At 42.9% G+C, this 11717-nt stretch overlaps 1 protein-coding gene across 2 annotated transcripts; it reads right to left on the bottom strand.

Moving 5' to 3' along the window:
- Positions 1 to 2608: 2608 nt before the first annotated feature.
- SELENOS (selenoprotein S) lies at positions 2609 to 11717 on the bottom strand. Of its 2 annotated transcripts, XM_070358142.1 has the most exons (7): positions 11546 to 11717; positions 10774 to 10908; positions 8622 to 8728; positions 5229 to 5318; positions 5049 to 5127; positions 4163 to 4269; positions 2609 to 3227 (listed from the first exon to the last, which is right to left on the bottom strand). In XM_070358142.1, exons 1-6 carry the CDS (start codon positions 11619 to 11621, stop codon positions 4208 to 4210), a joined length of 549 nt encoding a protein of 182 aa, XP_070214243.1. In that variant the 5' UTR covers positions 11622 to 11717; the 3' UTR covers positions 2609 to 3227; positions 4163 to 4207. The 2 variants fall into 2 exon arrangements, with proteins under 2 accessions (XP_070214243.1, XP_005899856.1); XM_005899794.3 differs by lacking the exon at positions 4163 to 4269 and having other exon boundaries at positions 11546 to 11715.

Genomic DNA, 11717 nt, shown 5'->3' with positions numbered 1-11717 from the left:
TTTTGGTAGGTTCCAGCATTAATCATGGCTGTTCAGCAGTTAGTTGGTATTTTTTTTTTTTGTTAAGAAGGAATGAACTCTTGTCCTTCTACCCCACCATCCTTTGCTGTCTTCAGTCATTTATTTTTGTATTAACAACTGTGTGATGTTCATCTCCCTCCAACAGATAGAATGGCCCATGAGGGCAGGACATATTTCTGTGCTGTTTATCATATCTTCTTCAGTGCCAGACTGGTATGACTGAGACTTTAGTTTTCCAGAGCACATCATTTCCCAAGTTCTTCTGATACACAGTATTTGAATTGGGGTACGCTATGCTGACATTTTGTTTCAAGCTACAAACACCAATTTGCCTAATCACTCCATCAGACATTTGTGGTTTCTGCAAGGACTACTCACATTGATTACCTTTTTGCCTTTTGTAACTTCAATATCAGCATTTAGAGCTCAGAAAGTTGAGGAAAAGCAGCAGAAGATTGACAAGAAAGGTAGGAAAACACCAGACAAGTGCAGAGCCCCAGAATTTGAGAATAGTTTTTCAAGGAGTGTACAATTACTGCAAATGATGAAAGCCAAGAATGATCCATCAGATACATGTCACCTTGAAGAGCTTTAGTGAACCAAATATAACAGCAAATGGAGGAAGAGAAATTGGAAAGAGTATAGGAAATTATTCAATAAGACTAGAAGTGCTGGGCAGGGTTGGCACAGGAGAGAAGATGAGCTGTCTTGGGAGTAAAGACCCAGAGTGTGGTGTTTCAGAAGGCAAGAGAAGGGAAAACTGCAAGAAGGGCCAATTGCTGGCAGGTCAAATAAGATGAAACGAAAAACTCCACTGAAGTGTGAAACGGGATGATCCAGGAAGAGCATCTGCAGCATTAAGCAGAGGGTGGGCAGAAACAGATGATGAATGGAGACAACTCAAAGCTCGTTCCATAGCAAAGAGCACCAGCCGGAATCAGGGTTCTGTGAATGTGATGTGGCTTTGTGCTTATATTATGATAAAGACTTGACATATTTGAGAAGCAGCTAACAGAAACAGCACAGGGGAGAACAGGAAGATAGGTAAGAGTGGTCCTCGAGGAGGGTGTAGTTCCTCTTTCCAACAGAAGCAGTTGCCTTTGGCCAAGGCCACAACTCTAGGCACCAGAAAGTTTCAACTGAAGGTTTGTGTGTCTTTTGTCCACTTACTAACGTTACTCCATGATCAGGATGGACTGGGTTATGCATCATTTAAATACACGACTACTGCCATCAGTTCCAAGTTGCAGCCCCCCCACTGCAGCATGAGGCAGTGTTCTGCCTGGTTCAGCTATCTTCTGACCCATCCCTTCTTCCCCATGGGCCTCAGATTCTACACCACTTCTTTCAAGAGGAGCACAGGACCCATCTCCTCTGGCAACTTCAGTCCACCCTTCTGAAATATTTACTGCTCTTGACTTGTAGCACACAACACTTGATAAGTATTCACTTTGCCACATGGTAGCTGTCTCATTAGATACATCAAGCTTGGTTTTCTATGACCCTGGCTGTACAGTCTTTGGCTATCAGGAACACAAGGACAAAACAGACTACAGTGATCAGGGTCTTGCACCAGTTGACCCTCTAAGCTACAGTTTCTAAAAACCAAGGTTAACTAGAAGTACCTACCTCACGGGACTGTAGTGAGGATTAACTATAAATGTATGTGCTCGGCACACAGCAAGTGCTCTTCAAACTCTATTACACAAGTTAGTTTCCTTCCCTCTTCTATTATCTCCCGATCAATTACTCACATGGCACCACCTCTCCACCACCAGTCATACTGCCAGATGCAAGGTGGGTATATACAACTCAGCGTTTCTTCCTATGTGTTTCTTCCTTTCTTCCTTAATTTATAGGGGAAAAAAGGAGGTTTGAGGGAAAAGTCACAGCTAATAGTATACTGAAACATGCCTTCTATTTCTAAAATGAACAGTTGATAGCTGCTTAACTAGGTATTTTCAACTACAGGAAAATAGTTTAAAGGAAGAACTCTTAAAAGTTCATTTATATCCTACAGGGAATCAATCTCTCTGGACATAAATTAACAGACCTAGATGAAATATTTTAACCCAGTCTAAAACTTTCCATTATTCTTTCTCATCATCTTGACATGAAGCAGGGATCAACAAATTACAGGTGGCAGGACAAATCTAGCCCGTAAGATAAATATTTTTAAATGTATTTAATAATTCTTTAAAAATTAAAAAATATAGACTGTGCCGCCTGTCAAGCCTAAAATCTTTACTACCTGGCCCTTTATAACATACTTCACAGAGACTCTGCATAAGGACGTAAGAAATGAGTGTGAGACAGAGGACTCACAGGGCTTCCAAAAACCCCAATGACCCCTGAGGTACTTACAGGCAAGATGTTTCTTTGCCCTATTAATGCAGAAACTCAACTCCAAGTGTCCGGTTTTGTGGATAAACCCCCAGGAGCCCTCCAGCTCTGAAAACCACTGCAGCTGTCCCACTTTTCATGCTCACTGAGGTGAGCAATAATGAGAAGAGAAAGTAAATTTTATTAACGGGAGGTTATGAATGATAAAAAGCTGTATTATGTTAGACAGACAAATTCAAGTGCATAAAGAAATTTCTTTAAATTTAATAAAGATACTGAAAATTTTTTTTTTTTTTAATATTTACAGTCTCTCTTTTTTTAAACAGTTCTGTACATATAAATTTACAGAACAACCCCATCAACTGTCTGCATCAGTAATCCTTGCTGGTGGGCTCACCATTTACAAGGAAGACATCATTCAACGCAAGCTGTCACAGAGACTGTCCTACCAGCCAGGACCTCTTAACTTGAAGGATCATTGCCAGGTCTCTTTTACCAAGATCACCAATCACCTGGAAGCCCTTAGCTACCAACTAACAAAGACCTGTGAAATCAATGAACAGTGACGGCTTCAGTGCAGCGTGACTAACTGCAATACTGCCTAGTGGCCATGTCCACACCCTATGCTGCCTTCAACCCTTGAAGTCATCAGTGTAGTTAAGAACAGAAAGAAAGCCCCTCCCCCTGGCTAATCACTGTGAAAAGCGTGCGTAAGACAATTGAGTTGAGGGTTAAGGATTCATCTTGCTAATGTCAAAAGTGACACTAACAAGATTCTTAGCCTCATCCACCAGATGAGGGTCCTCTGCGTCCAGGTCTCCAGGAACAGGTTCCACCACCTTCACCAGACAAAGGATTGTAACCTGTGATGAGATAAAGGAAGCAAAACAGTGTTGGAAACATTTCACATCAAACAGAGGACCGTAAGCCTGATATGCAAAGCACTGCAGAGATACAATCTCATAAACTCTCATAAACATTTTCAGAAAACTTTAAGCAACCACATGACCAAAAAAACTTTATAATGTGACTGCATTATATTGCATTGTATATACTAATCTGACTTTCTATAATGTGATTGCAGTCTGAACTGACTTGAATAAAACAAGCCATTCAGCTTCTGTTTTAACTATCAAAACATGAAAATCTCCACCAAATACACAAAAAATCTGCCCCCAAAGCCTCTCAAGATGGCTAAATTTAAGTATATAAAGGTTTCTAACTGTAGTCCTTAATAAGACGAGTACATTCAAGTAAGAACTGCTCAAGTTACAGAAAATAAATTATAAAAATCAAAACCGAATGGAACTTGTGGTTGCTTTCACCAGTAAGAACTGGGAAATCCACATGCCCCAGCCGCCACACTCATCCTTGCCCACTCATTAACTTCCTAAAGTTAATAGACATTTGGCGACCATTCTGCTCAGGCTCTAGAGTCAGCAAGACCTTAAATGAGGTGGTTTTGTTCCTTACTGTAGAATCTTTGGTCACCAACTCCCTGTGCCTCAGGTTCTTTAAGGCCTATAAAGACAGGCCATTCGAAGCCCCCAGCTCTGGATTGCTAGCAATGTTAGAGGCATGCACACAGCACACCATACATTCCATTTTCTACAATCGTCCCCTGAATACTACCACTTGTTGCTCTGCATAATGGCCTTAGAAGATTATTTCTTGCTGAAGCAAGAAAAAGATTTAAAAAAGCATTTTCTTTTCAGACATACCACTCCCCTATACAAGCCAGCTCTGAGTTCCTAACACAAAGGAAGAGATCAGAACCCAGCCTTTAAGGGCAACCCACCTTGTGTCCTGGCTTCAGAGAGCTCGCAGGCTTCACAGACTCCCCTCAGTCGTCTAAGAGGTTGGCCACACCTCTGCCTCTGTGGCACCTAGCCAGAGAAAACCCCTCTTCCCAGATAGAAAAAAGTATCTTCAGCCTAGAACTGGTTTCTTCCCAAATCATTCTAATGCTTTTGCCCTCCCCTCTCTCCAGATGGAGGAGGAACTCCTGGCACATCACAAAGGGTTATTTATTTTCAGTTGTGTGGGAGTCCCATCTTCCCAAAAGTATGTGAAAGTCCTCAAGGATGGGATGGTACACACTGCTATGGTACCACCTAGAGTGCTTGGGGGTACTGCACAAAGAAGGTCTCTTAATGAATATCTATCTGTTCATGCCTCCTTGAAGGAGTTATTTGTAAGAAACAAGGCAGCTCTGGCTGGAAAGGCCAAAACCCGTGTCCTAGGCCCCTTGACCCACTCATATGCAAAACAGGCAAACTACTCCTTGCCTCACTTAACTTACCCCTTACAGGACTGTGGGATCAAGTGAAAAACACTAAAATACAACTGCAACCATCCCAATTATTTCCCGAGAGCCTCGAGTGACCTCCTTTTTCACTGCTTATCAAATGCTAACTTTTGTGAGGCCAAGGAGGTCAGAGGCCTCCTGGAAAAAGGACATGCACCCACGTCCTTGCTGGAGGGTCAGCGGCAATAAAGGGTTCAGCAGGCTGGTCATTTCTAGCCGCTGAAGGCTGTTTTACATCTGTTTCTTTTATTTAATCTTCATAACCTATACTTAGGAATTAGTCTCAGTTTATAGGCAATGAATCAAGAAAAGAGAATCCTGTTTCAGGTAAATTTAGCCAATTATTGTTCAGAATGCTTTAATGTTTCATACTTACCTCCTCCTCGCAAAGGCTTTCTGTCAGATTTTCGTTTTGGGATGACTGATGAAGTAGAAGGCCCAGGACTGTCTTCTTCCTGCTTGAACATATACAGCCTTAAGAATCTAGTTAAGACATTCTACTCCAGGAATCTTCACCTACTTGAACATAAGTCCACTAGGTTGAAGGCTACATCACCTGAGGCTTTCTTGTATTTCCTTTATAACTTTTTCCTTCTTGCATGCTATCCCACATTTCAATCTTCTGTCTCCTTTTTTCTTCTTCAAGCTGAGGAAGAATCGCACATGATACAAAATGAATTCATAAGCTGTCATCCTTCTCAAAGAAAATATACTTTTGATAATCTGTAATTTAAATGTTCTTCAAAGTTTCACCTGCACTTTCTTCAGTTAATAAAGTAGCTGTCATCTAGTGGTGTGTGAGTTTAATTCAGATACAGAATCCTTTGCTTTTCCATACTATTAAGGAAAGCAAAAAGTGTCACAGAAGAAAGAATACAGATTCTTCTTTTAAACTAGACATTTCTGGTCATGTTGAAGAACACTGACTTGAAAAGGGTCGGTGTGGCTGGCAGGTGTGCTTTGCTGCTATTTGGTTGTGTCACCTGAGGAAAGTTACTTAACCCTTCAACTTGGAAGGCTGTGAGGAACCAATGAGAGCAAATTTGAGAATTCTCTGCAAGTAAGGTACTATGGGAGCATAAGAGAAAACTAATCTCAGTAGAAAACTATGTCCAACAATGAGCACCTGAGAAACCTTGAGCAGTGAACAGGAGGGAAATACAGCGCCCGAAGTCTTCACCTTTGCTTCCCACTCCTTGAACAACTGGGTACTGCAACTCACGAGTGCACAAAGGTCACTAACTCTCTCAGTTCCTGATGCAATCCAAACCCAAGCTTCAGTTCATTCTGGTTCCGATTAAACTGCGATGCCACAAAGATATGCAAGAGGATGCCTTAGAAAGCACATATCCAGAAATTTCTCAATGGTTCAGGGTCCATCACTGCTAAACCCAAATGCCTGTCCCTTCATGCCTTCACTGTCAGCAAGTACAGGAGGTTAAGGAAGAAACTGCTTCTTAATCTGAAAGCTGTTTTATGTTTATAGCCAACATGGAAAACACCAGAATGGTACATCAGTGACAAATTCTGAGACCACATACAAGAGAGCTGACTGAACTATGAGACAGGAAGACTGTTACTTTTCTTAAGTATACAGAACCACGTTGACTACACTAAAGTCTGTGACTGTGCAGATCACAAACTGGAAAATTCTTAAAGAGACGGGAATACCAGACCACCTTACCTGCGTCCTGTAAAGCCTGTATGCAGGTCAAGAAAGATAGAATCAGACATAAACAATGGTCTGGTCCAAAACTGGGACAGGAGTACATCAAGGAGATACGTCACCCCGCTTATTTAATTTCTATGCAAAGTACATCATGGGAAATGCTAGGCTGAATAAGCACAAGCTGGAATCAAGATTGCCAGGAGAAATATCAATAACCTCATATATGCAGATAACACCACCCTAATGGCAGAAAGCATCAAGAGCCTCTTGATGAAGGTGAAAGAGGACAGTGAAAAAGCTGGCTTAAAACTTAACACTGAAAAACGAAGATCATGGCATCCAGTCCCATCACTTCATGGCAAACAGATGGGAAAACAATGGAAACAGTAATAGACCGTATTTTCGTGGGCTCCGAAAACACTGTGGACAGTGACTGTATCCATGAAATGAAAAGATGCTTGCTCCCTGAAAGAAAAGCTTTGACCAACCTAGCCAGTGTATTTCAGAGCAGAGAGATTCCTTTGCCAACAAAGGTCCATAATCAAAGCTATGCTTTTTCCAGCAGTCATGTACGGATGTGAGTTGGACAATAAAATTGGCTGAGTAGCAAAGAATAGATGCTTTCAAACTGTGGTGCTGGAGAAGACTCTTCTGAGTCCTGTGGACAGCAAGGAGAACAAACCAGTCAATCCTAAAGGTAATCAGTCCTGAATATTCATTGGAAGGACTGATGCTGAAGCTGAAGCTCCAATACTTTGGCCACCTGATGCGAAGAACTGACTCACTGGAAAAGACTCTGATGCTGGGAAAGATTGAAGGTAGGAGGAAACGGACGACAGAGGATGAGATGGTTGGATGGCATCACTGACTCAACAGACATGAGTTTGAGCAAACTCCCAGAGATGGTGAAGGACAGGGAAGCCTGGCGTGCTGCAGTCCATGGGGCCGCAAAGAGCCAGACACACGACTGAGAGACTGAACAAACAATACAGAACCACAACTTTAAAACTCAACACAGCCTTCTATCCTTTCTCCAATTTTAGGAGGCTCACATTACAGTTTTTAAAAACAATCTTTTAAAAGCTTTTCCCCCCAGCTACATCAGCAAACTGGGTAAATGATCAGGCTGTTTTACTAACGCAAAAAAGTCAGACCCTCAAGTCATTAATTTTGACACGTAGCAGGAACTGAACTTACTCTTGGGCTCTAGAAACAAAACAATTAAATATTTCTTAAAAACTTTAAAACACTTGCTAAAGTTTTTTTTAGAAACAAACAAAAAATAAAACTGCTTAAATATAGCATCTATGTGTATTATGCTGCCATTTCTATGGAAAAATGATATAAGCATGCGTTTATATATGAATAAAATATTTCTGGAAAAATACCTAAAATACTTCGCTCTGTCCTTTCACTCTGGGCTCCAGCCACGATGTGGATACCAACCATGCACTAATGACCATGCAGAAAACAAAAGCCACCAGCGGTGGCAGAAAGGCATTCCTTTCTGGAAATACCAGAGACACAGGCAAGACCAGCAGGAAGACCAACTTCTCTGGTTTCCTTATAAGGGGATAAAGAGGGGCCCAGAAACATCTGTAATAAAACCAGAAAGCGGAGCCTACACTTAGTTGCTTCAGTTACACAGACTGGGGCCAACACAGTAAGTGTGACTTCACGCCTGTGAAGAGCAGCACAACCCACCTGGCTGCTCAGGTCACTTCAACAGTAGCCCCTGGTTCTTCCTCCCCATCACCTCCAGAACTGCCCATCACTCCCACAACCAAACCATGTGTTTAACAAAAGTCTTTCAGAACTCCATCTTCTGCTCTCCATCTCTACCCTAGGTGGAGTCCATTGCCACCCTCCCCTGGCTCTTCTTTAATCCACTGAAGAGTGGCCCCACCAAGTCAGGTCCTGTGAGATGCAAAGCTTGAAACCAACCATGAAGCAAGATGCTGAATGTGTGTTCTGTGTCTGGTGGTACGGCTCCTGCACATAGCACACGGTTTTATGGGCAAAATACTGCTATAAGGGAACCACTTAAAAGTAAAAACATAAATACAAGAGTATTTAAGAGTAATTATTTAAGAGCATTTCACCCCTGAACATTAAGAAATTACACAAGTAAAACATGCTGAGCAATACTTAGCTAAGTGGAAATGATTCAGCCTAAAACTGTTCCCTTTACCCACCATAATGTGAGTGCATGCACACACATACACACTTTTACCAACTAAACCTCAAATATCATGTACTCAAATTAAAACCAGTACATACCTGTCTTAATTTCTCTTTATGCTTTTCAACTTGTGCATTTAATTCTTCTTGCATTTTCAAACGAGCAGCTGCTAAAGCCTCCTGTCGTTTAACAACAATATCAGGTTCTGAAAAGGCAGAAAAAAATTGGAATAAAGCACTTTGTAAAATATAAAATGGAAACTCTTGAGATCTATATTAGAAGTGTACAGAAATCAAACAATACAAAAACCTTTTTTAACATGAGTAAGTCTATCCTTCTGCATGTATTTAATTACTGCCTAAAGGGGAAGGAGACTATCACATAGCCTCAGTTCAGAGTCCTTGTTAAAATACTTACAGCATCAGAAATCTCTGTTCACAACAGATTTCTGGGCTCTCTGAGCAATCCCAATTCAGAGAATCTGGCCTGGGCCCTATGATTCAAATATAAGTGGTGCGGCAGCCACAGCGAAATTTGATTTCACATCCAGGATACCTCCTAACTCCCAGCCTCTAGACTGACCAGAATTCTAGAAATAACCAAGGGAAAGCAAGTTTTCTGATCATTAGCTATCACCTAATTAGTCTAGATATATACCAGAAAAAGGGAAAGGTATTTAGGTATTCTATTCTTGTTTCTACAGAAAAGAAAAATTCTGCCAACTAGCGTTAATAGAAATGACCGCCCCAGATATTTATTTTTATCTGGTTTATACAACAAAGCAAATTACCCAAAAACACAATCAAGTTTTCTGTTTTATGCAGACCACTGTGTTTAAGGAGCACTAAGGGGAACTACACAGTAGTGTGACTAATTTTCTAAACAAAGAAACAAACTACAACTACTATGTTCACACCAGCACCATCCAAAGGATATGGGATCACCATTACCTACAGACAGTAAAAAGCAATGGAAAAAAGGTCATTTAACTGAATGCACGTACAACAGAACACAAAATAGGTATGGCTGGGTGGGTGTGGGTTTGTGTGGTGGCAGAGACGAACAGAGCTTTACTTTTAAAAATGAAACTATAGTTCTACTTTATAGAAATGTGAATTGTAACAACATTTGAAATTGCTGTTTTATTCTTAGAAAAAAAGAAATTATGTGTGGATTTTTTAAACCTAATTTTCCTAACAAAATTGTACAACACAAAGTACACCTTTCACTGCACATTTACTTTGTGCAACGCTTCCTTAAAACAAACTCTTCTGAGACGCCCATCCCATTATATTATAAATCCACTCCTCAGCTGTCAGCAGATCACAGTGACAGCAACGGCTGTACCAGGTGACTGAAGCTGTTCTCTAACCTCACCCACGTCACATTATCCCACAACTTAAGCAAGATTTACAATTGTACTTTGTTTTTTGGGATATACAGCCAACAACCAAAAATACTGAGATGATGGAAGGACCACAGGGTTTCATGGGAGAGGAGAGTAAAGGAATTTTTTAGGTCCTTCTGCTAATGACTACTATTATGTTATGATGTTTGTTTCTTCCCCAGCTTCATAACTGTGGTGACTCGGATCACTGACGATTAGCATTTATTTAATTATACTACTATTATCAAAATACTGAACATTTCTTTTGACTATGTTCTCAGAAACTGTAACTTCTAACAAGTTAAAAGGCTGTTTTAGAGGGAATGAGTTTTTTAAACAGCCATGTATAAATCTGCCATCAGGTCTGATGAGTAAGTTTTGAAAAGCAGAATGCAGTGGATGTGAGGAACTAAGGCTGAGTTTCCTGTCACTCACTAGGGTTCTAGAGATAACTGAGAGTTAGTAGGCACACCCATAAGTATGCAGAAGCTTTGACGTTTTCATTTTACTCTCTCCTGTAAATAAAGAATGATGCAAGCAGAGGGTGTTCTACACATCATTAAGCAGGTTTTTCACCCCATCAAAAACTCTGAAATTAAAAAAAAACACACTACTGCAATTCACCAAAATCAACTTCAGTTTACCTCCCACACGGATTAGACTGATACCTCTTACTCGTAACAATAGACTAACTTATAAATACTACAATAAGTACGGGTAAAGCCACGCCTTCAGTCCTCTTCCCTGGAAAATCCCATGGACAGAGGAGCTTGGCAGGCTACAGTCCATGGCCCCAAAGACTCGGACACAACTGAGTGTACACGCGCGCACATGCTCATACACACAAACACACACATACTAACCCAGAGCAGCGGCAGCTTGATCTAAGTGCCTCTGCCTCAAGGCCCTCAACCGGGTGGAAAGCTTCTGAAACACCACGTAGAGAAGGATGCAGCTGAAGACGATGTACCAGCCGTAAGTGGCCAGCAGGGAGCCCACTGAAAAAAATAAAAGTTTTCAAGAAACTAAAAATGACACTTCCACCGAGCTTTCCTAGCGGAAGACTTCCTAAGAAGGTAGTTAAAGCAGCGAGAAGTACAATCCAGGGATCCCTTAGAAGGTGCTTCTCAGCCCTCTGGGGAATCGGAGGGGCAACCCCGGGGCAGGCGGGGCACGTCAGCCGGGTTTTGAAGGATGACGGAGTGTGTCCGAATCAGGAAGGGAAGGGCTTTAACGATCCAGGCAACGTACGGAAAAGGGTAGCCGCGGGGGGCTGGCACAGGGCAGAGTTTGGGGGCGTGCGCAAGGGCGCGGTGGTGGGGGAAGCGCGGCTTGGCGGCAAACGTCAAGGACCCTGTGAGCCCAGTAAACCGCGACCCGGAAGGGCTTGAACCGCCTGTGTCGCGCGAGATAAAGGACTCGGGCAAACAAGGGCCGACAGCAAAGCCCAGGGAAGCCGGGCTCCGGGCGAGCCTCCGCGCGCGCCTTCGGCCCACCGCCCAGGCCTGCTGGTACCGGCCGCGTCTGGCCTCCGGCCGGCCCAGCCCACAGCGCCGTGGAGAACTACTCACTGAACATGGCGACGAGCCGGCGATGAGGACGCGGCCCCGCGGCCCGCGGCGCGCGCCCACTCACCCGTGACGTGAAGGAAACGCAGCCCCTCGGTCTCGAGGGTGGGCCGCGCGGACAGCTGATCCCCGTCCCGCTCCATGGCGACGCAGCCCCGGCCAGACCCGCGCCGCACACGCCCGCCGAGTCAGCGCCGGCCTTCGCCTTCCGGCAGGCCCCTAGTACACGTGGCGCCCGG

Source organism: Bos mutus, chromosome 21 (assembly GCF_027580195.1).
Source record: "Bos mutus isolate GX-2022 chromosome 21, NWIPB_WYAK_1.1, whole genome shotgun sequence".
Classification (NCBI taxonomy): Eukaryota; Metazoa; Chordata; class Mammalia; order Artiodactyla; family Bovidae; genus Bos; species Bos mutus.
This window is presented reverse-complemented; position numbering and strand designations above follow the sequence as displayed.

Coding starts and splice junctions, on each gene's coding strand:
- SELENOS (XM_005899794.3), bottom strand. CDS start 11,621: ATGGAGCGGGACGGGGATCAGCTGTCCGCGCGGCCCACCCTCGAGACC. Junction 5,128..5,228: donor GAAATACAAGAAAGCCTCAG/GTGATGTAGCCT, acceptor ATGTTCAAGCAG/GAAGAAGACAGTCCTGGGCC. Junction 3,228..5,048: donor AAAGCCTTTGCGAGGAGGAG/GTAAGTATGAAA, acceptor ATCTCATCACAG/GTTACAATCCTTTGTCTGGT.